This window comes from Pseudonaja textilis, chromosome 2 (assembly GCF_049901715.1).
Source record: "Pseudonaja textilis isolate UNSWEBS1 chromosome 2, rPseTex1.2, whole genome shotgun sequence".
Classification (NCBI taxonomy): Eukaryota; Metazoa; Chordata; class Lepidosauria; order Squamata; family Elapidae; genus Pseudonaja; species Pseudonaja textilis.
In genome coordinates this window covers 64,318,024-64,343,553 of record NC_141991.1, presented here as the reverse complement: position 1 = coordinate 64,343,553, position 25,530 = coordinate 64,318,024, and the positions used below count along the sequence as shown (strand labels likewise).

Here is a 25,530-nt window from a genome sequence, read left to right as displayed (position 1 = left end):
GTTTCTGGCTTCTGGTGGGCCTCCAGAGCCCGGGGAGGCCATTTTTGCCCTTCCAGAGGCCCGGGAGAAGCCCCCGGACCCTTGATAGGGTAAAAACGGCTCCTCCCGGGCTCTGGAGTCCCACCAGAAGCCGGAAACAGGAACTTCCGGTAGGCCACGCCCACCATGACTACGCCCGGGCAGCAAACTGGTTGCTGGAATTTTTGAATCCCATCCATGCGGCAACTGTTAAATTAGTAACAAGATTAAGTGAATCTGGCTTCCCCATTGACTTTGCTTGTCAGAAGTTGCAAAAGCTGATCACATGACCCTGGGACACAGCAACTGTCATAAACATGAACCAGTTGCCAAGCATCTGAATTTTGATCATGTGATCATGGGAATGCTGCAATGGTCGTAAGTGTGAAAAACAGCCATAAGTCACTTTTTAAGTGCCGTTGTACCTTTGAATGTTCACTAAATGAACTGTGGTAAGTCGAGTACTACCTGTATATCCTTCATCAGCTCAGCTTCTTGATGAATTTCCACTATTAATGCTCCGGTTCTCTATGAACACGTTCCACATTCAAGTAAGAAAGACACATGAAGCCATGGAGGGAAAGAAGAAGAGTCCCTGTTACCTTTCACACAAATCTGGCGTGGCTTAGAACCATTCAGTTGTGTCATCCCCTCAATCTCAGAGAACATCACCCAGTCACCATCCATAAAGAAATGTCCCTGCTCATCATCATGGGCCACAGTCAAGAGACCAGGATTACCCTGAATAAGAGAGAGAAATCCAAGATGAATTATGAATCTTCCCTTTCAGCATGATCAACCTATTTCCTCTCCAATCATTTGGATTCCAATATAAAATGCACTCCAGGTTGACCTTGCAATATTAATAAAATTTACAAGTGTTAATTAGTAATAGTCCAGCTATACAAAAAAAAAATCAGCTTGGCTTACCTCCACCCCACCTCCGCTTTTCAGCTTGTGACAGAATAGTTGCTTGGAAATGGAAATTCCTCATCCAGTGGGAATGTGCTGGGATTTCACATAAATACAAGCCGCTCATTCATGACGTTATTCATCATTTAGATCATGGGTCACCAACCACCGAACTCATAATTTTAAATCCCGCAGACCAGAGACCCTGGGAAAAACCCCCAAAAAGTCTGAGGAAAATTCCCCACCCCATTTTCCTACCAATCACAGGACACCGTCTCCAGCTCCATTCTCAGGGGGAGAGAGAGAAAGATAGAGAGAGAAAGACTTTTGGCTTCATGCAAGGAAAGCAGCAGAAGCAGCAGAAGTCTTTTTTTATCTCCCCCAAACTCCATCACAAATGAGTCTTTGCCAGTGCAGCCACTTGGAGCAGGATGCCTTGCATGGTCCCAAAGACTCATTGCTGGCGGAGTTTGGGGGAGAGAAAAAAAGACTTTTGCTGCTTTCCTTGCGTGCACCCAAAAGCAGGAAAAGAAAGAAGAGGAAAGAAGCAGCCCAGTGGCCAGGCCAGGTGCATGGGGCGAGGGAGGCAAGTTCCCCCCACACCTTTTCCCTGTCCCCTCACTACCCTGTGTTGTTCACAATACAAGCACCGTTCCCGCAGGCCATGTGATCGGCACAGCTTTGTGTTCCTGCGCAGCCTGGATTAATTGCTTTGGGGGGCGACATTTCTCTGGGGACCACCAAAATTTTCTTATGGACCCCCAGTGATCCCCAGCTCACTGGTTGGTGACCACTGGTTTAGATGATTCCCCTTGACCAAAATCAGACACCATCTCCTGATAACCCCTTCATAAAAATAAACATGAGGTTTTAAAGGAGATGGCGCAGGAAGAGAATTATAAGTAAAAAAGTAATACAGAAAATAGAGTGGCAGTGAAAAGACATTAACTTGGTTTGCACAGTATGTGATTGTATGTTGAGTAAAACAGCCATTGTTTCACAGAGATGGAAGTTACCAAGGTGATGTGTTTAATGGCAGCGGATGCAGGGTCAGCTTCTGAAGGATCATACACCACAAAGTTTTCTCCAAAATCACAGAAAACCTGTCTGGAGTCAAGAGAAAGCAAAAATAAGCCATGCCTCAAATGATGCATTCAACTTAGTTGCCACTCTTAGAAATACCAAGCAAATATACAGACCAGCAGTAACTTTCAACTACAGGGTCTTCCTATTCAAAAATAAATTTACCTCTGCAATGTTCCAGCATTATTTATGTAAATTTTCCATCTCCTTGATCCCCTCCTAGAAAAAGGACAACCCATTCATCCATACATACCCAGCCAGGCCCTTTGTGTTAGCTAGGACAAAGCAAATTTGGTTGGCATGGCAGAAATCACTGATATCCAGCTGTTCCTTCAAGGATGAGTTGGTCAGGACCACAACCTGGAATACATTGGATGTGGAGGTTCAGAGCATAAGCCACATTAAGCAATATCCAAACACAGAGAATGGCCGGGAGGACATTCTCCAAACTTATGTTCTCCGTTTAATGCCTGATAAGAATACACCACACATCTATCCGAAGATTTCCGACTCATTGTCAGGTGCGACTCCTAGTCAAAATGTTATAATTCTTTTGGGAAATGTACCATAAAGTTACAGCTGACAGAAATATTTGAGATGGATTGACAAGCTTGCTACTACTGTAGGATGAAGAAAAAGAAATTCTTCCATCCATTCAGATAGATCCTGTGATGACACTACGGGTTGAATAACACAAAAACTAAAACATGAATCAAGGTCTTGCAGTGCCTTCAACTTAGCTTCACTGTTTTATTAGTCACAGTTTAAATTCAAAAAGTAGATAATGAAGCAAAAGGAAACCAAAAACAAACCATATTGACGAGAGTTCCAGGGGAAACCAAGATAATTAATCACACATTCCAGGAAGATAAGTGGGGAGAGTCCATGGGAAGAACGCCAACAAAGATAAACCTCATCCAAGGAAAGCACTAATTTGATTTCAGCGTCTGTGAACACGCAGTTCCAAATTCTTATACAGAGCTCACAGCTGCAACCCATGAGGAGGATCATGGTAGTCTCCTCCCGAGTAGACTATGCTTTTCCCTGATCCTCTCCTCCCTGCGTGCCCTAGGATGGATAGGGGATGGGCCTGGATCCTCCTCTGATTGCTCAGCCGGCTTCTGCCCTTCCCCAGCCTCCTCCACCATCTCTGGAGACACACTCCCACTCCCTGTTGGCTGTTCCTCCTCTTCCTCAGAGTCAGTCTCCACCAGGGACACGACAGATCCTGTGTAATGGTTAGCTTTCATCACCTCCTTCTAGCATCACTAAAATTGCTTCTTCTCCCATATGTCTCACTTCCATGGCATGAGAAACATAACTTTGTCTTACCTTGAAAGTAGCCAAGAAGTTCTCTGTCAGTTCACTGGTGTGAGGGATCACCTCAACATTGCCATTTAACTTGGAGAGATGTTCCTGGGAAACCTGAGCTCGGTTTTGCCCCACGTTATTCTCTGACAGGTAGAACTATAGAGACACAGCAATGCTAAGCATAAAGAAAAGTCTTTTACATAATTCTTTGCCACCAGTAAAACAGCATTTTTACTCTTTTCTTGCCTTGTTTTATTGTCAGATGCACCACATTGTCTAATAGCATATTTTGGAGTTGACCTTTACATCTCCATTCCCAGCAGCGTTTGCATAGGATATGTGAATTTATCAGTGTTTCCCAACCTTAGTAAATTTAAGATACATGGACTACATCTCCCAGAATTCCTCAGCCAGAGGAATTCTGGGAGTTGAAGTCTATCCATTTTAAAGTGGATAAGGTTGAGAAATACTGCACTATACACTGTGTAAGAAGCACAGTAGATGTAATACAGCAGGAGCGTAAGATACTAAAGAGAATGCTATATAGCGGGATCTTAAGACTATTTTAACACTGATTCTGAATTATTCTTTTATGAAAGTTAGAGTCTAATAGTGTAGCATTTCTCATTTTGACAACTTTTAATGGGAGTGAATAACAATTGATTCATCAAACTTCCCAAATTAGGCAATCTTTTAGAATCCCATGGTTATATTATTCATTCAGCCATGTATAGAATTAAATTACCAACAATTATCTGTTATGAAATGAGCAGAAATCAAGACTAATTGAGAATCCAGATGGCATGATGGGAAATTGGGTCCTATCACACACTTAGAAAACTGTCTTTAAGTGATGGGCATTCCTTCAATTTTGTACCTCTATCTGCCATACACTCCTTCCAACTTAGAAGAGAAGTGGAAGCACCTGCCCCATCTACTCCTTCTGCAGCAGATCTCTTGAGATCAGCAATCAACCAGGGTGGATGGGGCGGAGGAATCACACTGGCTTGCTGGCACCATTTTTAAGTTAGGTACTATAAATGAAAATGACATGGCAATACAAGGGGGCAGGTTTGGCAGAGGGTTAGGATTATTTGAGTCATCTGCAGGGGTTCTGATCTACCCCCAGAGATCTGAGTGGAGACAAATGTCCCTTCTGGGCTGAAGAAGGTGGACCACTTTTCTTTGGACAGGAGGATTTGGAAAACAAGGTGCCTCCAATTCTCCTGCACAAGAAATGTGCCACTTCCTTTGTGCTAAGAATGAAGATGAATTCCAAAGTTGCTTTGGATAGTGAGGTGGGCAGCATATAAATGTAATTAATTAATATTCCCCACTTCCTTCTGCACAGAAATACTCTCTGCAAAAGAGACAGTGAATGATTTCAGAAATTGATAACATATAGATGTGTGATGACAATACAAACCTAACAAAAACCAAAACGTAAATAAATTTTCTTTATGCCTTCAACTTGGCTTACTGTTCAATTGTTCACAGCTGGAGATAAAACTCTTTCCAAAATAACATTCCAAAAGAAATACAGTCCAAACTCAGAGAGCAGATAACGAAGCAATTAAAAAAAACCCCAAACAAACCACACTGAAAAAAATTCCTCGACAGACCAGGATAATTCATTGCAAACTTCACGAAGATAACCAGGTACAGTCCGTTGGAAGAACGCCAACCAAGATAAACCTCACCCAGGACTAAAACACTCTTCGTTTCCATCGTTTGCTAGCACACAGGATCCAAACTCTTATGCAGTTCTCACACCTGCATCCCATGAAGAGGATCAAGACCCTCTCCTCCCGAGTAGACAACGTCTTTCCCTTATCCTCTCCTCCCTGCGTGCCCTAGGATGGAGAGAGGATGGGCCTGGGTCCTCCTCTGACTGCCCAGCCGGCCTCTGCCCTTCCCCAGCCTCCTCCACAACCTCCAGAGCCACACTTCCACTCCCTGTCGGCTGTTCCTCCTCTCCCCTCAGAGTCAGTCTCCACCAGGGGCATGACAAGATGCATATGCACCCATGATGTCTATGGAACTTCATATCTGTGGTGGTGAACCTATGGCATGTGTGCCACAGGTGGCACGCGGAGCCCTCTCTGTATGTGTGCCATCACCCCAATTCAGCTCCACTGTGCATGCGCGTGAGCCTCCTGCTGGCCAGCTGGACTTCAGGTTTCTGCTGTGCATGCGAGAGGGGCGGGGGTGCATGCGGGGGCACATGCAGGGGCGGGGGCAAATGTGCGGGGGTGCAGCACATGCACGTGGGGAGGCAACATGCATTTTGGGGGAGCACGTGCACACGCTTTGGGCACTTGGGGCCCAAAAGGTTCACCATCCATGATCTATCTATATCTATGTAGGCTTGTGGGAAAGTAACTACAGCTGAATAAAATCTGTGCGGAATGTGTGAGCAGAATCAAAGACCTATGTCTTATAAGAGCTCTCTCACATTTGTTAGGCAAGATCAGTAAACTGCATACCTGTGAGGACAGGTCCCTCCATTGAGCATCATCCTGGTCATGGAGTGTGACAGATTTCACTCCTGCAAGAATCACATTCTTGGCAATCTCGACCCCCAGCCCCGTCATTCCAGAGACCAGCACCGTTGCTGTAGCCATCTTCTGCATGGCCTCGTGCCCAAGCACATAGCTGGAACAAAAACACCACAACGATGCGAATGCCAAGCCTGAACAGCGAACTGCACTCTTGTTCTTGTTCAACTGCAGTTTTACCTTCGGTTTTCTTTGCCAATTAATGTTCCCTATTTTTATTCCGTCTGTCATTATGCATTTTATGCATGGAATGATCTCGAGAGACAGAAGGAAAGCCGCAAGCTGGACAAGCGGCATGTAAAAGATATCTCAGCCCAAAAGGTTTCCCACGGGATGCTGTGATAAATGTTTCAGGAGGGACCTTTTCTAGTTAGGGACAGGGAGGGAGAAACAATTTCAATCTTGCAAAATTCTGTTAATGTAACCTGACAATAAAGACAGAGCCGGTTTTCCTGCTCGTATTTCTTGTCAGGACTACTTCACAGTGTTAACAGTTGTCTCAATCGCCAGATTCTTCTTCAGAATAAATTCCACCAGATGCTCACTCATTATCCAACTACTCTCAGACAGCAGCTGATCTCTATGACACCAGCTCTCGAGCGATATAGAGCCCTTTGGGGTTTCTTAGCATCCCTCCCACTTTTGTGTCCCACGTTAGACTCACAGTTGGCGGGAATACAATTCCTCGTCGATCTTCAGAAGGTCCTCTGTGGCGCTCATTCTGATCCTGCTATTTCTGTATGGTCGGGGGCAAAAAAGGGAGGACCAAGGCATTGAATCAGACTATCGGAAAGCGTTGATTCCTGAACTTATTGTCATGGCTGTGCTTACTAAACTGCCAGGGACAATTGTCCTCTCCTCTAGAACATCATTCTCTGTGATATCAGAGAAGCCCCCAACCTGTTAACTTTTCACAAAGACATTAAGAACATGTTGCTCCAGAGGGCCTAGTCTTTTCCTGATGAGGATGGTGTTTTGGCTCTTCCTTAATATGCAGGGTGTGATTGATCACATTTCTGTTATTTTTTTTATGATCGTATAGCTGCGTCTGGTTTTAATCCTATTACTATTTTGATGCAAGTTATTCAAAGTCAGTTGTGATTGGAATGGCATAACTTAGTACAGTATTTCTTGAAATTTTCTTCTATCAAGACCCCTTCCTACTTAAAAAAAAAATTGTGGAAGATCCCCAAATAGCTTTTGGTTGCATTCATCATTTATGGCATTACAAATAAAAACTGATGCATTTATACAATATTTACTCATTGAATGATGTAGAAATAACTAGATAAATAGCAATAGCATTAAACTTAGATACTGCTTTACAGTGCTTTATACTCCTCTCTTAAGCGGTTTACAGGGTCAGCATATTGCCCACAACAATTTGGGTCCTTACTTTACCCACCTCGGAAGGATGGAAGCTGAGTCAACCTTCAACCTGGTGAGATTCGATCTCCAAATTGCAGGCAGCTGGCTGCAGCAGAAGTAGCTTGCAGTACTGCACTCTAACCACTGCACCTGTATACTGCATGAGTCAAAAAGAGAGCTGTGAAAATATTTACAGACCCCTCACATCCCGGACATAAACTGTTTCAACTCCTTCCCTCAAAACGACACTATAGAGCACTGCACACCAGAACAACTAGACACAAGGACAGTTTTTTCCCCAAACCCCATCACTCTGCTAAATAAATCATTCCCTGCTTGCATCCTTACAATTTATACTGACTGTTTCCTAGTATGATTTGATTGCCTATTTGTATCCTATGACTATATTAATTGTTGTACCTGATGATTCTTGACAAATGTATCTTTTCTCTTTATGTACACTGAGCATTTGCACCAAGACAAATCCCTTGTGCGTCTAATCACACTTGGGCAATAAATAATTCATTCATTCAGTTTTAAGACTTCCCATTAATTTCCCTTGTATTCCCGCCCCCATGCCACAGAATCAAGTAAGGGAGGCAACCCCTTGAGGCTCATTGGCAGAGGGGGCGTGGCCCAACTTGCTCCATGTAATCTTTAAAACAAAGGGTCAATGTTGGACCTCAACAGGTGGCTACTGTACTGTATTATGGCCACAAAAATCTGGACAAACACCAAGTGGCAATGAAAAAATAAAAGTATTTTCTATGTCTCTTTGTGCCAACTGCCAGTCATCTGGATTTTTCAGCCCAGATATGATTATGACTACACAAGGGAGCTACTCAGCCAGCCTGGCAAGCAATTTTAAAAGCACAGAACAAGTAGAACAGTTGAGTTCACACATAGAAAGTAACCCATGTGTTTCAGAGTTCCCTTCTAAGAGTAATCTCAGTATCGTCATTGCACAGAGATAATGGAAAAACAAGGAGTTTCCAGCAGTGAGTGTAATGAAATGAGGAAAGGAAAAAAGAAGCCTTGCCCTTTAAGGAATAGGCAAAGTTCTTTCCTTTTGTAGGTTCAAATTTCCTGGCTGGGAGATTTTAATGCAAAATGATTTGGTCAGCTGCTTGGAAGTCAGAATCAGTTTATTTATAGGAAGGCAGGTAAAAAGAAATCTCACAGCGTTCCTAGGATTTATCTGATAAGTGGGTAAGAAAACCCCTTTTAATACCTTTTCAGGTCCTTTGATTTGGATGTGAAGTCTTTGATTTGTGTGTGTGTTGAGTTCCTGTCTCTTTGAGACTGGGATCTTTTTCTGGGATTTTGGTTTTATGGTCCTGATCCTTTGTAGTTGCTTGTTTGCTATCATGCTATCCTGCCATGCCTTTTGGTTTGCTTTTCACAAGTTTTTATAACTTGCCATCTATTTGATTTCTATGGGAAAGGATCTTAGCTAGTTTGTAGGGTTTTCTTCTCTATATCCCATGCCCGTAAATTTTCTCCTTCCTTTGTTGTGAAAAGTAAGCTGGCTCCAGCTATTTTAATAGCCCTACTTGACAAAGGTTGGAGGGCTGTTTTCCTAGATGAGAGGGGAATCCTAACTTCCAAAAGAAAAGTACGGAAATGGTTAGAGGTGAACGTGAAATGAGGCAACAATGGAGTTTGTATGGGAATGATAAGAGAAATATCAGAGACTGAAGTTGAAACAAATACTATAAATGTTTGGGTCCCCAAAAGTATTAAGTTAAGAAAAATCAATAAGACAAACAAGAAATAAAAGGCAAAAGAAAATAATACAAGATGAGTAAACAAGAAAATCACAAGCATCACAATTAATCAGGATTAAATTGGTTAGTTAAGATTTTTTTTATCATTAGTTATACTACTGAATATTTATACTATTTTAAACAATGCAGGTCAGCAACTGTAAATATCAACAGCAATAATGAAAATAGCATAAAACCATTAAGAACAGTAATAACCATACATCTTTAAAGAAAAAGATCTACCCTTCTTTAACACTTCGTTTAGCGATAATATTAAAACCTCGTGTTAAGCAAACCCCAAATTTCAGATAAGTCCTTAAATGTTATTTTATTTCAATACGACTACGTTGTTTTGGATTCCAGGGAGCGATGAAGGTCTTCTAGCAGTCTAGCTCAGCCATTCAGACCTACACAGCAACAGAGCGCGATGTTTTGCCATTCGGTGGGGCGGGGGGAGCGGGGGGTGGGGGACTTACCCGCAGACACTTCGTGCTTCTAGCCACCCGAAATCCGGCAGCTCCGGGCAGAAAAGCTCTGGAAGGTTGCAAAGTCCGCCTCCTTTTGGGAAGAAGTAGAAAACGAAAGCGAAACTGATCGTTTGTCAGGAACTGAGCAAGAATCGCTCGATTCCTTTGAGCTACAGCTCCGAAGTTTTCCGAAGGGAAAACTCCGAAGGGAGTTTTCTTTCTTAAGAGTAAAGGCGGTGCTTTAAAATGGCTTTAATGCACGATCTTTCTTTCTTTCTTTCTTTCTTTCTTTCTTTCTTTCTTTCTTTCTTTCTTTCTTTCTTTCTGTATCCCTTTCTTTTCCTTCCTTCCTTCCCTCAAAACTTGCTTTCGTTTTCCTGACGACCTGCAACTAACGGTACCGAAGTTGCTCCTATAAAAATGCAATTCTTCGACGACTGAATTTGCTCTTTAAACGTTTCTCCAAACGAACCCGATAAAGGTCCTTTTTCTTGGTTGGAGGTGGCACAGGCTGCCTTAGTTCCACGGCTTCTCGGCACTAAAAAAAAGAAGCCTTAGCGTAAAATATATATGGGGCATCTCTGAATGACAAGAGTAAAATAAGTAAACTTCGGGAAAACTGTGTTCGGTTGCCATCCCATCACACGCTCATTTGCGCCGGTCTCTGAATTGCGCGCGGCGATTGGGCTCCGTCCGTCGCTCCTAACCTAAGGAACTCCCGGCGCGTGTCAGATACAAGCGTGTTGCTTGTATCCTTACGATTTATATTGACTGTTTCCTAGTATGATTTGATTGTTGATTGTACCCTATGACTATCATGAAGTGTCGCACGTTATGATTCTTGATTCTTAACGAATGTACCTTTTCTTTTATGTACACTGAGAGTATTTACACCAAGACAAATTCCTTGCGTGTCCAATCGCACTCGGCCAATCAAGTATTCTAAAAAGAAGAATACACGCCGACTCTTTCTGCTGGGAGGGGTTTGCAAGTTGCCTCGAGCGCATGCGCAGTGAGGAGCCGCTGACAGTTTTGTTTGGATTTGTGGCGCAGCGCTGAGCCCTGGTGGGTCTCGCCATTGTGCGAGCGGCGAGCCGGGTGTGATGGCGGCGGAGGCTGAGGCAGGGGCCGATCCCGCTTCCGCGGAGTGGGAGGCCCCCACGCGCCTGTTGCGGGCTCTCACCTGGCTCGGCCAGGAGTTCCTGACGGACTGGGAGGCCCAGGACTTGCGGGCCGCCCTCTTCCAGCTGCTGCTGCTCTGGCTGCTGGTGAGCTTGCTCGGCATCCAGGTGGCCTGGCGGGTCTACGGGAACACCGTCACCAGCCTCTACTACCGGCAAGGTAGGGCCGCCCGCAGAAGCCCCTGCCCTACCACCCGCCCACCGCCCTCGCCCTGCGCGCACCTGCGATGCGCTCCCGGGGCTCCCACCGTCTCCCGTTGGGTGGTGCTGGCGGGAGGTCAGCCGGGGTCTCCCTCCAAGGGTGGCTCCCTGCGTGGAGAACCCGGTCCTGGGAAGGGGTCGATCTTGACTCGCGAGCTGCCTGGCAGCCTTGCGAAAGACCAGACAGGAAGCACAGCCAGAGCGTTCTACTTTAGTGTAGGGTTACTTTATTGTAAGGTTACACGGGCAGAATCGCGCGACTCTGGACATATAACTCTTCCCCGACCTCCATTACAGTCCAAGTAACTGGGGTGGTGGGTGGGCGGTGTCTCTTCTGAAGCCACTTGACCTGTCTACATGGCTGTTGCAAGCTAAGTTGCCTTTTATGCTGACTGTTCCCTTGGCTCCAGCAACCTTTGGCCAAGGTCATTCCCACCTACCATTCCATGGCCCCAAAGAGTGTGTAGTGAAGCCCTGGCCAGAATGACCTGCCAGGCCACAGCGAATTGTTCCAGCCTCACTGGCATCAGAGTTGACCAGGGTGGTGGTGGAAAAGAAGCAATATCAAAGAGCGGGTTCTGCCCCATTCCTGAAAGCTCTTTAACTAGTTGCTGGGCAGTTCTGTTACCAAAACTTAGTCTATTCTATCTGTGTTGTTTTTAAAGAACATATTTTTCACTCCATCCTGAATGCCCATTCTGTTACCAATTTCTCCCCGCCCCCCCCCCCCAGCCATTTGTTAAAAGTATGCACAACGGTTGGGCAACAAGTGTTAGGGTCCTCCTCTATTTGTGATCAAGCATTTCTGATAAAGAGGCATCTTCTAAGATTAATTTGCACTCTGCAGACACATGGCACCATTGAATTCTGCAGCGTTATTGAATGGACATTTGTGGATGTGCAGCTCCATCGAAGCTAGTCTTGTCTTAACTCCTCCAACACTCCTCTTCCCCAATTGTGAGGACAGTGCCCATGAATAAATACTCTAGAAGTTGATCACAGAGCAAAATGTTCCTATCCTGGGAGGGCATAGCAAGGGGAGGGGGAGGGGGAAGGGGAGTGTAAAAGTTCTGAAAGTATTTCTTACACTCGTGTTGTAAAAGCCATTCTCCTACTCTGCAGATTCTATATTTTACCTAGTATGCTCAGAGCGGGCTATGGAATTTTAGCAATGAATTATTGTGAAATGTTGGTGCTTGCGGCTGTAGTTTATTATCTAGTTTAACCTGCCCTTATTCTAGTTTTATTCTGTTTAATAGAGTGTTCATATTAGGTGCTACTGCTATGGGTGTGTAAATGAGGCTCCAGTTACTGAGAATGACCCTGTGTGACCTGGATGGCTGGGCTGCAGGGGAAATGGGAGAGGCCTGACTTTGGAAGAAGCCATTCCCCACGTAATGCCTGACTCGTGCTTTCCAAAGTGTTTGCCGGGTCTTTTCTGTGGTCTTTATAAAAACGGGTTTAGTGCAAGAACACTAGATCTTTGTTTAAAAACTCAGGGTTAGCACTTTCTTGAGAGCACACTAGTTCGGTACTGCACAAATCTAGAAAAGAGAGACAATACCACTGGGTATTGTTGCTTCTTTCACCAGAGAACATTGGAGCGTTTCCACTGTGTCTGCTGACAAATGGTTTTGTGTGGCCATACTTTTTACTATTTATATTCCTTTGGGGTTGGAGTGTTGTGGTACTAGTATCCTTAAAGTCACTTCAGTAAACATCTTGCAAGACAAAAGGGAGACAGACAGGAGTCCTCCAAGGAGCAGGAGAATAGGAGCTGAAGGATTTAGTTGCCCGTTCTTATTCTTATTCTTCTTTCCAGGTGCTGGAGGACAGAATGGAGAAACTCCAGATGGCTCTTCACACTTTTCTACGTGGTGAGTTGTTTGATTCGTTGAACTGGTCACCGTTATAACAGCATCAGTGGTTTGGGGGCTATCAGCCCAGAAAAAAAAACACCGATTGCATTTCTTGAAGGTTTTGATATGGTTTTCTTTTTTAAATTTAGGGAGAGCTCAAGCAACACAAATACAAAAACACATCGAGAGTAACAGCAGAGGTGACCAAGCCAGGCTCCTGCTGCACCAGGAGCCCAGAGGATGGGGATGCTTGCCTGCCTGCTCACTCAGAGGCCTTGCGGATTCAGTGCAAAGGGAAAGTGCAATCAAAATTGTCATTTCTCCCATGCTATGGTTTAGTTGCTGGCCATCACTGGTGCTGTGAGGACTGCTCCTATCCGTCCAGTTGCCAAGCTCTGAATCTCAGGATTGCTTTACTCAGGTTCGGGAAGCTGCAATTCCCCTCCCCCAATCCCCAATTATATTATTTCCATTGTTCTTCTATGTGCCACAAACCTATCTGCAGACTGACCTCCAGCCTATCTTTTCTCAGCATTAAATTGCTGGCACAGACCTCATTTCTTTCTGTTGTGGTTCTTGAAGTCCTGTGGCCCTGAGCCAGCTTCTGCTTAGAAAGGACACAGGCTCATTTTTCCAGTTGAGCATGAATCATCAGTTGCCATCTTACTATGAGTAGTTTGGGCCTAACATAAACTGTAGTCTGAGTCAGCAGTAGCCAAGTGTATTGGCCCACAGCTTGAGAACTAAGGTATATGCCCAATCACTGAGAATTCTCAGAGTTCTTCTTTACATTTGGTAGGATTGGAGAAATCTAGCCTGGGCATTTTTTAAAAATGTCTTCCTACTTCTGTCAGGTTTGGAGATAGTATGGGCTAATGACTTTGTGTAGCTCAACACTTTCTAGAATAGTTCTGCTCATAACCCATAAGCCATTGTGCTTATGGCTTGAAGGACTGAGATGAAGTTGCTCTATAATTGTGTAAACAAAGAGGTGCTGATGCAATACCGAGCTTTTCTTTTCTCTGCCATGTGCTGCCACTTATTGCAGAGTTTGTAATATAGATTATAAAGATGTAATTAAAAGAAAACAAAAGTAGCTTGGTTGTTATTGTAGCCACTGCATGTGAACTGCATTTTATTAGTTAAGGGCCCTGCTACCTACTGAGCAGAAAAGCATCCACATTTTTATTTTAAAAAAATTGAAGGGGAGGTGTGCCACTTTTCCATATTCTCCTAAATTTCTCTCCATGGAGCTAATATTAATTTTAAATGGAAGCTAACAATGTTTTTGCCCCATCAGCTTCTGTAAATACCGCAGCCTGTTTCTGTTTGGATAGTTTTGGTTCACATATGCTTTCAAGAAAGTTATGCCTTGATGGATTAAATTAGAAATGAGGTAGATCTGAACTGTCTGTCAAAGAGGATGGTAGCACTTAGCTGACCTTGGAAAAACTAGACTAACTTGATCCTGTCTAATACTTAGATGGAAGACCACCAGAGAATGCCAGCGCTATGAGCTGGCCAGAAAACAAAAAGCAAAAATGACATTTACCAAAGATAACAACAGCAAACTATTTTATTGTTTCATAGATGTGCCCTGAGCTGTATTTCAAGATATTATCTTGAAGCCTCCAGCTCAGAAAAAAAGCAAAGAAATAAAAGAGGATTTGTCTAAGCTTGAATCACTGCTCCTGCGTATTCTCACAAAACGTGTTGAAGAATTAACAATCCTCTTCTTTTAAAAAAAATGGCTCACAAGTAGTTCTGTGGTTTTTTTGCTCCAGTGTATCCCTGTGCCTACTGACGTTATCTTTGGTATCTAACTACCTGACATTTATTTTTTTTTAAAAATCCCAAGGGGCTCATAGGCATTCTCAGAATATAAAAATAGAGAGGGATTACAATCTAGTGTCCATCTACCTAGGAAAAAGACAGCTGATCAGCTGGGAGTCAAAGGGCAGGGTCCTGAAGACGAGAGTTCAAAAGTGGAGAGTATCTTCAGTTTTCCTTCTGCTAAATTAGAATTTTGTTGCTCACCATGCTCCAATTTTGTAAGTCTGCCCAGAATATGCTTCCCAAATTCCAATGTGCCTAACCAATCCCCAGAATGTAGCCTAGATTCAATTGTATGTCCATGATCTGAGCAAATGACTCAGGACAGCAACTAAGAAGCTAGTGAGCAGATGAGAGGAATAAAACCAAGTTACTTTTCTGCTTATCAGATCTCAAATATTTCACCTCACAATGCAGTGATCAATCATAGACTGATACAGTCTTCTCTGGGCTCAATTTGTCTTTAGTAGCAGACTCTTCACAGAGTCAAATATCTCTTGTCTTTTAATACAACGTGATATAAAATTAAAAATATCTGCTGGCGGCAGCTTATTTTATGGTGTAGTAATGGGTAGGTGTAAAGGGCATTTTGGTCACAAGAGATGGGTAGTTCTTCTTCCTCACCTCTACAGTGAGGGATGTGTTCAGTTTGCTGTATTCACTGTCCACATAGCCCATAGCAATATTCTTCTGCAGGCATGGAGATGGGCAGCCACTAGTAACTTCACCTAGTGCAAAGAGAAACAGCCAGAGTATTGCTCAATAGGGAGCATACAATTTCTACACATAACAGAAACAACAGGAAACAAGAGTTCTCAGATTTTCACACTATCCTCCCCCAGTACCCATTAAATAGCATAACATTCTTGTTTCCCTTGCATAGTGCCTTCCAGATGTCCTGGAATAATTCCCACAAATTTTAACCAGCATAGTTAGAAGCAGAATCAGCAGATTACAGGGCTTACGGTCTCTACCAAGAAAGATTTAACAAAGTGCAACGAACAAAAATGGTGCTTTGGGTAGCAATTAAGAACAAGCAAACAGGGCATGGTAATTTCAAGTTCAGATTGTTACTAGATAACAACAGCCCAATTCAAAGTCAAAATTCAGTGTTTTTAGATCAAAACATTTTAAATTTGAATTGTTTTATACATCACAAGTTTATACAACGTTCTATGTGTAAATATGTATCATTTAATTTTGGATGTGTATGTTGTATTGTATGAATCCAGCTGATTGTGATATATTCAATGAAACATTATTATACAAACCTGGCTTGGCATGATACATGAATCCAGTCACTGTATGAAATCAACTACAGCAACAAGTATCATCATCACATCATCTAAATTAGGAGCAAAGCTGGCTGGGGAATTCTGGGAGTTGAGGTCCTCCAGGCTTAAAGTTGCCGAGGTTGGAGACCCCTGATCTAGATTTCAGGTCCATCAGACTACCTACCAATTGCCTTGCCCCCTGGGCTAAAAATGGGCACATGCTGCCGGATGGGAGGTCCTGTAGAAGTCAGCCCTACACGCTTCTTTTTCGGTTTCTCTTTAATTTGGGCCAAAATGGTTGAAGCACCAGGGAAATCCATGGCAACACGACGGCGCTTCCCTGGAAGGAAGTCAGAAAAGTACAGCACCATGATAACACTCACTCATTTATTGTGGATCAGAAGATCCTCCTTTCAGAAGCAACTACTTGCCCTGTATAATTCCCACCCCGTTTATGCTCTGGTTATAAGAACCTGCCAATATTTTAATTTGATTTATTTATTTTGTCAAGCTAAGATAACAGATATAAACATAGTTATGAATACATGAGATGGATACATATAAGAAAAATAAAAAAAAAACCCTAAAAGAAACAATGGGACAGGGACGGTAGGCACGTTGGTGCGCTTAAGCACGCCCCCTAATAGTCCCAAAGGTGCTTTTTCAAGCGGCAACTGGACTTCCTGGTTTTTCTTTGAAGATGTTTTGTTTTCACCCAAGAAGCTTCTTCAGCTCTTGGATGCTTCTTGGATGAGAAGTGAAATGTCTTCAAAGAAAACCCAAGAAAATCCAGTTGCCTCTTGAAAAAAACACCTTTGGGACAACCATGACCTGGATGACTGAGAATCTCCACAAACATTCCTGCCAATATTAAATCTTGGTTTTGTATCCCATCAGCTTGGGGTTGGGTGGATATTGGGCAGTTTGTTCAAGCTTGGCTTTGGCTGGTGCAAAAAGAAAATGAAAATCCGATTGGGTACTTACCAAGAGTCCACACCAGACTGGCCTCCACAGGGGTTGTGTTCTCATCAATGTCATTCCCATAAAGACATAGACCTGCTTCCAGTCGCAAGCTATCCCTAGCTGCAAGTCCAGCCAACCACACAGAAGGGTCCCTAAGCAACAGCTCGGCCAGCTCCACAGCTTGATTCGCAGGGACAGAGATCTAGGTATGAGGGTGCACATTATTTAGTTGGTGTGATTTATTGGCAAGCATTTTCTCACCCTGTGTTTTAATCATCCCAATATCTGGTTTTGACGGGCACTCTTCTTTTTCATTCACATTTATTATTTATTCCCTTTCAACACATTACCTTCCTCTGATCGGATAATAATTTACTAGTAGTCTTTTCTCAAACTGCTTGTCCAACTGGATACCATCTTACTATCTGCTGCTATTGCAAGCCTTTCCCCCAAAGATCCTTATTCCTGCTCACATCTAGAAGCTGTCAATATGATACCTCTACGCCATCCTCGCCCGTGTAGCCACAGCGTGTCACCCTACAGCCTTGCACTCCAAATACAGCCATCATCGCACTGCTCATGAAGGGTAACTTAGCCAGATCATCTGCCACCCCAGGTTGTAGCACACGGGCCATAGCAGGACCTGGTAGCAGAAAAAAAAACAAAAAAAAACAGGAAACAGAAAGACCAGCATGTAGTTTAAGCAGTTCTGGAACTTCACCAAAGTTTAATGAAGAAATTCAGTTCCACATAAAATACAATATTGCATCTCTTATTTCATCTTGTCCAAATGGCTGGCACTCTAAGGAATTCACCTTCTTTCAAGGTGAATGGTTGAAGTAATATTGGCATAAGGTGCTTTTCAGATTCCTAATGGCAGTTCTAAAAAATTTTATTTACCTTGCAAAGCAAGCAAAGCATTGTCTGACACCTCCAAGTGTACGTCATGGCCAGCTGCTTTCATTCCCTTCATCTTGTTCTACAATATGTAATGGAGAAAATAGTAAGATCAAGATACACATCGAGGATGATGTGCATCCTCTCTTCCTGGTCTATTCTATTTCTGTAACAGAATTTCATTTTTATTTCAGTTTCTCCTACTTCCTCTAGGAATGAAGGGTAATGAAAAACATACCTCCATGAGGGCAAAATCTTTATCCATGCAACCGGCATTAGAGACCACGTATAAGTGCTGGTCTGAGGTGTTGGTCACAATCAAATCATCTATAATGCCGCCCTTCTCATTTGTGAACAGAGAGAGTGTGCCCTGAAAAGAAAGCTAAATTCAGCCAATTCCATTACTGGTCTCAGAGATCAGTTTTCAAGAAAGAGACGCTGAAGCTGAGAGCTGGATACAAAGGCTTAAATAAGCATCAAGCTGGTATCCACAAGAGCATCCCCTACCCCAATCCATTAAATACATATCCCTTAATCCTGCAATATGACATGAGATTCCATTAAGAGTTACAGTTCTGTATAAGCTATGCATAGTGTTTATTTCTTAACATCATAATGACATGGTATCTTGTTTTAAATATTTCACAAATATATGTTTACTATTCCATTGTTTAAGGCATGAATTAAATTTGTTAAGTAAAAAGGTCAAAACTCTTCAAATGCAAGGCCCTTTTGTATTCTTCAAGACATTGGTTTCAGATGTTGAAGTCAGCCTAAGTTATTCATATCTTTAAAAATAGAGAACCATAATTATGTAATATAGTGGAAATAGTTAATTTAATATCTTCGGTGCAGAATCTATAATGGAGGTTTCAATTATAGCAATCCATCTTCTGCTTAAATATTCGTTATCAGGTTATTCCACTTTTGGGGAGTTCACTGCTATTAAGAGTTTCTAATTTTGCCACAGTCCGATTTCTAGTTTCCACACATTGTTCTACATTTTCTGATCTCTAGAGCAGCAGAAATTACGATGGTCCTTTAGATAGTTGAAAACTTGTATCTTAAGCTAATATTCTTTTCACTGTTAAATTATATCCAGTTTTTTCAACCATTCCTTTTAGGACTTCCATTCAGGTCATTATCTGACTATGCACCAGGTTGTCTATGTTCTTCATAAAATGTGGTGATCGGAATTGGTTACCGATCATCCAGATTTGTCAAGCATCAACTAACTAAGCATGGCTTTGATCTTGGATATCTCAATGCCAAATCTGCCATCCTGTTGACTGGACATTCCAAGTGATCTACTTGGTTCCATTGTACCTGATCAGGTTTCAGCTCTGCAATATCCCCAACTACTAGACTTTCTATAAACTTCATCCTGTCTCTGCCAAACACTTTAGTCTGTAAGAGAGAAAGAGAGGAATGTTATATTTCATTTAATCATGATTTTATATTATTACATGACATTTAGAAACAAGGACAACATACTGAAACATCATTTCTGGGCCTACTTAGAATTTAAGAATGTATGTGGTCAGTGGTACCCATGAAGGGTTTAAGAGGATTTATGAAGCTGAGGTCTGAACTGTGGTGTCGCTGAGTAGGGCATTTTCTGCCCCAAAAGAAAACATAAAAGTCATCTACAAAATACAGTGTAAGGATTGTAACAGCTACTGTGTAGGACAGACAGGTAGCATCTATGAACACTAAGTAGCAGTCAGAAGACAAGACGAAAACTGTTTAATCTCGCAACACATGGACAAACTCAGTCATTTTCAACTGGGAAACTCTGAGCATCCTAGACAAAGTTAAATCCAAAAATGCTAGGGAATTCCTGGAAGTGACATTCAGACAAATCAATCATCAATCGATAAAGATAAACCAATTTGCACACTATTCAAACAACACAATAAAAAAGCTGAAGGAAAGAAAAAGAGCAGAACACATCCTCTCCAGCAGCCAATATGGAGTAACTATTATGTAATTATTGTAATCCAATCAGAGCTGAAGAAGCTTCTTGGATGAGAAGCAAAATGTCTTCAAGGAAAAAAACCAGAAAGTCCAGCTGCCTCTTGAAAAAGCACCTTTGGGACGACCATGACCTGGATGACTGAGAATCTCCATAAACATTCAGCAATAATATGGTGCAATTAGCAGCTAAGGAGGGATTAACATCAGACAAACAAAAAGCAATACACTAATAAAGGCACTACCAAGGGGAAAACCACACCCCTACAACCAATACTAGGGCAGGGCAGGGCAAAGGCAAGCTACTGTATATAAAGAAAGAGCAAAGACCACTCATTAATATCTAACAGGTAAGATGTTACCTAATCAGGGAAGCTAATGTCTGCAAGGAATCAATTAAATTATCATCCTACATCTTATACAAAACTCTGCTGCACAAATTATAAAAAACAGAACTACTGGTATAAATCAGAAAATCAAAATAAAATAGTAGAAATTCCCAGGGCTTCTAAGATAATCTGCTTGTCCTAGGAAATGTATATGTTTTTGCCTGACATAACGAAGGCAAACAGTATCTCTGCAGAGACCATTACAAAGGTGAGGTGCCACAACTAAGGTGGTTTGGGCTCTATTATATCTAGCTGATCTCAATTTAAGGACATTGGGAGGAAAGCTAATGGAACGATACTGGCAAAAGTAATCCATCAGTTTACAATTATTTTCTGTAATGTGGTGCCCTCCAGATTTCTTATGCAGTTTTGGAAATCCAACCTATTTAAAAGACATTGTTCAGGAATAGCTAATATAAACTGATTTGCATTATAGTCATAGATTTTTTGTATATTAATTCTAGTGCTGGGAAAGCAAGATACCTCATAATAGAAGCTCTAGAAAAGTGAACCCATCTGAAGTATGGTTTCATGCAATGTGTACTCAGGAAGTAATGCTGCTTGCATAAAAGTTAGAGTTTTAAAAATGCCTGATATAATACAACTTTCATAGATCTATTCATGGTGGGACATGTATATGTTTAATTTCAAGGTTACTTTGCCTCTTTGATTGAGGACTATATGCCAGAAGTGGGCAGGATTAAAGCAGATATAAGATCGTATCTGCACTGGATAGAGTTCCCTACCTCTCCTCATATAAAAGCATATAGCATTTGCACATACAAATCTTGCAATCTGCCCCCGAATATTGTAGTTGTTGAAAGCTCTCAGGTAGCTTCCCAGTAGTCCTACAAGGCCCATTGTCAGTGACAGAATGCAGAACTCCACCTACCGCAGGATTTCTCAAAAACAAGGGGATTTCATTTCCTAAAATATCAAAAGAGGATGGATTCACACATGAAATCATACAGTACATGTGCTATATTTGGTTTTGACAATCGAGCCAGTTGTAGTTTATTCAATAAATTATAGCTTAGCATAGCCAGTGAATTCAATCTTAGCTAAATTAAGATCCAGTTGCTGAGTCTGAAATGGACAATTGGAGACATGAGAGAGGAACTCAAAGACAGCAAGGTGGTGGCCTTTAAGCCCTCCCTTCTGACATTACCTGGAGCATATGGGACACATCAAAGAGAGAACAGTGTTGACGGGTGTGGAGATGGGAGTCCAAGTGGCTGTGTGTGTACTGCACAGGAAGGCTCCACCCTGCAAAGTCCACCATCTTTCCACCATGATGTCGGTGGAAGTCATAGAGAGGCGTCCGTTTCAGGTTCTCCTATAGAGGAAGGCAATAGATGAGTGCCAGAAACTCCCAAGTGATCATTCAGAATGAAGTCAGATTGAGACAGGCCAAGAAACCCATTATTAATCCTACCATAGCTATTGCTGAGTACAGCCTGTTAGGAATATAAGTCACCTAACAGGTATTTGGGTTAGAAATATATAAACCAGGATAAACATTTTGGACTTTGGACTGCCTATCTTTAAGGGAATGCAAGAGCATGCAATTGGGTGTGGTTTCTCAAACAGCCATAAGATGGAGCCAGAAACCTGGGTTGTCTTAGTCTGAGTCTCAGAAGAGAGTGTAAGTGTATCTCTGTTTCCTTCTGTTGGAAAGTATTGCCGTTCCTCCATTTCTTCTAATTGACTGATATTACTGGATTTAATGTAAGTCTGTTACTGAACTGTTTTTTGACACGGGACTTTGATATTTGGATTATCCCTGGATGAAAACTGACTGATTTTACCTGTGAATGACTTTGGACTGCCTATTTTGGACTTTGCTTAAACCTTTCTGGAAGTAATAACCTACATTTACTGTACAGTGTATCTGTGTGCTCTGTGTGTGTATTATTCAAACACTACTCTCAAATCCCTGTATGCGCTCATTCTCCTAACGGGGAATTACCTCAAAACAGCCCAGTTAGAAGGAAGAACACCACTTCGCCCAAACTACTTCACTGCAAAAGCAACAAACCCCCTTTTGTAGCTCTGAGTGTCCCAGAAATCCAGGCATTACATCTTGGTAATCTCTTCGCTATCCATGAAAAACCAAACCTCTGCTCCCATTTCAGTCTTAGCATAAGACTAGCCGCTGGTTCAATTTTCTGATGTGGGAACAGGACAGAGGGGGTAGTCTGTCTAAGCTGCCTTCGACCTTTGTAATTAGCCTTGTTTACTCAGTCTGTTATCTCAAGTCCATTGTCAAGGGGACTGCAGTCCTTCTTGCCCTTTGTACCCAACCAGCCTCCTCTGCTCTTTCCTACTTACTGAAGTCCTGTCCAGAGGTTTATGACTGAGAGCGAGTCATCTGTGTGTACAGAGACAGTAAAAGAGCAAGAGATAAAACACACTTCCAAAGAACCTGCATGTTAATATGCTACAATTCACACAGTAATTTAGGACAGACATTTTGCCTGGTATTATTTATGAAAAGCAACAGCTGGGGTCAAATTGCCCATAGGTGGAAAGATAAGAAATGCAAATTAGTGCAAATTTCTTTAAATAGATTGAAGGGGGCGGGTAGGGGCTTCCTTCTCAGCATCCCTTTCATAGAGATCCAATCCTCCCCGCTGCAGTACAGAAGACCAGAAAGTAAGTTGGTTGTGGCTGATAAGAAAGGAGCAGCAGCAGCAAGGGGCTGGACTAGAAGACCTTCAAGGTCTCTTCCAGCTCTATTCGGATTCAGGAGCAAATATTTTAAGTGGGCTGATTTTCACTGCCAGCAGCTCCAGCCACCTCTTCACACCTGCAGTTGTTCAGGAGGCAGCCTGTTTTCTGCCTTGTTTTGATTTATGGAAGTACTACTGCCAGCAACTTCAAGCTTCGTGTCTTAATTTATGTGCCCAGTCCTACAAGGCCTTCTCCTTCGCTCATATTATCTGTGGATAGCACTGCTTTTTGACCACCACCACTCCCCAACCTCCAGACCTCTGTTTAGAAAATGACCTGCCATACTTGAGCAGTGACAGACGCCAATTAGAACAACAAACACTTCAATGGTGGCATCTCACAGTCAGACACTCTTACAATGTGTCTCTTGATGCATGCCAAAATGGGGAGTAGATAGGTGGATGAGGAATTTCAGGGGTTTTGCTACTTTCTCTCCTTATTCGGAAAAGCACAACCCTTTGAATTGATTGTCTCCCGGAAACTCCAGGGTATTCGAGAACTCTTTCAAGAAACTCCCACAGAACCCCTTCACACTAAGAAAGATGCTGGAAAAAGAGGCCTCCTGCCCTTATCTCTCTCCTCAAAACTACCCGGCTGGATACAATTCAGCAGCGTGAAATAAATTCTGCGCGTGCTCCGGCGCGCTCTCGTGTCCTGTGTTAATTCAAAGGTTTTTGCGTGAAGCGACCTGTCGAAGTCAAATCGGAGGCCTGAACCCCCATTAAGCTCAGTTGTCGGGATGGATGCACGGAGACGTGCGCTACTTTTCTCTCGCCTGCCCCGTCTTCCCTCCCTCCGAAGGCGCAAGTACCCCGCAGCTTTCTGGAGTTCAGGGACGGAGCTCCGTTTCGCACCGGCAGTTTTAATTCGGCGCGGACCTTTTGCCCGCTCGCCCACAAACAGGCAGCCCAACTGCACGCCACCAGCTGCCGCCCACCCTGCCACCGGCTCACCTGCCCAGAAGAATAGCTCCGTTTCCCGCATGCAACCGCCCCGAAGGAGCCCAAGCGCCGGAGCGAAAGTCTTCCAGCAGCCCCAGCCCGCAGCATTTCTCCCCGCCAGCGAACACCCCCCCTCGGCGGCTCTGAATCTTATTGACGGACCCTCCCACCTCTGGGCGCCCGGAAGGAGCCTGGGAAATGTAGTCGATCGCATTCCTGGCGATTGCTCCGAGGAACGGCCCGTCCCGCCCAAACCCGGTCGACCAGGCCAGCTGTGAAAAGGAGTAGTTGCTGCTGTAGAGCTCAGTTTGTTCAGCATTTCTCCTCTCCGTTTAGAAGGCGTGGCGTAAATACAGCAGAGCGAGAGAGCCCACACCTTTCCGACCACCTAGTGCTCACAACGTCTGCCCTTTCATCATCTTTTGTTTTTTGCTTCTTTAAAACGATCTTTTCCGGTCAATTTCAGATCCCATTCTCTGATACCACGCAAGGACATCCTCAGTGTGTAAAATCTGCAAAGTCTTTGACAAAGTCACCTTAGAGGAAAGATAGCTGAGAGACAATGAATTGAAAGAGATTAGCAATGATAGCAAAAAAACAGGAGTCCGAAAGCACATTTTCCGACTAATAAACTTTATTTTTTATAATAAAGTTTTATTTGGGTTTTCACACACACAAATACAAGTAAAACATCTTTTTTGAAAATAGCATGGTCCTGGGTTGCACTTCTTTATACAGACACAAACTCAATTTCATGCTCATTTTTGTGTTCTATTCCATATTTTATTACTATTCTGCATTTTCTATATAGTTTTTCCCCTCTTTTAATTTTCTCAATTTTATTTTGATTATCTCATCTCAATTCAAATCATTATATCTGTACTTTTGTCTGTTCTGTTTCAATTTCATATTATCTTTTCTCATTAAACAAATTTTCTCCTGTAGTTACTAATTGGAGTATGACACCACATCTTTTAATTTTATCCATTCAACTCTTTATTTAAACTTTGATATGCACTTTAAGGTTATGACATTCAATATAATACATAATACATAACTTCCAATCAAATTCTGCTTGGTACATTCTTATAATACACACTATATTCTTAAAAAAGGGATTGTAAATATATGTAATTAAAATCCTCATTCCATTCCAATTCAGTTCTATCATTAATATTCATTAAAGTCTTAACATCTTTAACATTTCTTTTCAATTAAATATCATACTTCCTTAAAGACACGTATAATCTCCATACTTAATTTTTCCCTTATTTCTCTTCACTTATGTTTTATAAATCATTAAATATTCATTTTGTTACATTTATTTATTTATTTTTTAAATATTTTTTTTTATTTTTTAATAACAAGATAAACATAAACATACATAACAAAATAAACATAAACATACCACAAAAAACATAAAAAGATCCTTCTTCATGAATTTACATACAGTGCATCGATTGGTTTACCACTTTTTTTTGTGCATCTATTTCCTAATCACCAGTATAATTATATTACATAATAGCTCATATTATCAATCAATAATTGTATAACCTAATATCATCACTAAAAAAAAAAAATCATTTATAATTTTGTTAATTCATATTTTAACGAGATAACTATAGTTTGCTTAATTTATTTTGCAATAAATCATAAGATCATACCAAATCTACCTTAATAATGTTTTATAAAGATAATATTAAGAAAAAAAATTTTTTTTATGCTAAATCTGAATATTCTATCATTATGTTTTATTATCTAACCATTGATAAAAAAGATCCCAAACTTCATAAAATTGTTTA

General features: G+C 42.1%; 3 protein-coding genes across 6 annotated transcripts in view; 1 reads left to right on the top strand and 2 right to left on the bottom strand.

The window, feature by feature from the left end:
* UBA7 (ubiquitin like modifier activating enzyme 7) overlaps positions 1 to 10,210 on the bottom strand; it is a 48,468-nt gene extending 38,258 nt beyond the window's left edge. Inside the window, exons 1-8 of one of the 2 annotated variants that reach the window (XM_087924125.1) lie at positions 9,493 to 10,210; positions 7,288 to 7,407; positions 6,547 to 6,618; positions 5,811 to 5,979; positions 3,346 to 3,480; positions 2,267 to 2,373; positions 1,947 to 2,037; positions 621 to 759 (exon numbers count right to left, since the gene is read on the bottom strand). In XM_087924125.1, the coding sequence (XP_087780251.1) occupies positions 621 to 759; positions 1,947 to 2,037; positions 2,267 to 2,373; positions 3,346 to 3,480; positions 5,811 to 5,979; positions 6,547 to 6,602 (697 nt within the window). In that variant the 5' untranslated portion in view covers positions 6,603 to 6,618; positions 7,288 to 7,407; positions 9,493 to 10,210. The remainder of the gene's footprint in view (positions 1 to 620; positions 760 to 1,946; positions 2,038 to 2,266; positions 2,374 to 3,345; positions 3,481 to 5,810; positions 5,980 to 6,546; positions 6,619 to 7,287; positions 7,408 to 9,492) is intronic. The other variant, XM_087924126.1, reaches the window with a different exon arrangement.
* A 278-nt stretch (positions 10,211 to 10,488) lies between these two features.
* TCTA (T cell leukemia translocation altered) lies at positions 10,489 to 15,827 on the top strand. Of its 2 annotated transcripts, none has more exons than XM_087924124.1 (3): positions 10,489 to 10,751; positions 12,688 to 12,742; positions 12,874 to 15,827. In XM_087924124.1, the coding sequence occupies exons 1-3, from the start codon at positions 10,587 to 10,589 to the stop codon at positions 13,086 to 13,088; spliced, it is 435 nt and encodes a 144-aa protein (XP_087780250.1). In that variant the 5' UTR covers positions 10,489 to 10,586; the 3' UTR covers positions 13,089 to 15,827. The 2 variants fall into 2 exon arrangements, with proteins under 2 accessions (XP_087780250.1, XP_026581699.1); XM_026725914.2 differs by having other exon boundaries at positions 10,489 to 10,824.
* AMT (aminomethyltransferase) lies at positions 14,283 to 23,873 on the bottom strand. Of its 2 annotated transcripts, none has more exons than XM_026725904.2 (9): positions 23,741 to 23,873; positions 21,223 to 21,390; positions 19,018 to 19,098; positions 17,930 to 18,061; positions 17,695 to 17,773; positions 17,292 to 17,437; positions 16,816 to 16,996; positions 16,016 to 16,171; positions 14,283 to 15,285 (listed from the first exon to the last, which is right to left on the bottom strand). In XM_026725904.2, the coding sequence occupies exons 1-9, from the start codon at positions 23,834 to 23,836 to the stop codon at positions 15,107 to 15,109; spliced, it is 1,218 nt and encodes a 405-aa protein (XP_026581689.1). In that variant the 5' UTR covers positions 23,837 to 23,873; the 3' UTR covers positions 14,283 to 15,106. The 2 variants fall into 2 exon arrangements, with proteins under 2 accessions (XP_026581689.1, XP_087780249.1); XM_087924123.1 differs by having other exon boundaries at positions 21,223 to 21,387.
* Positions 23,874 to 25,530: the final 1,657 nt, after the last annotated feature.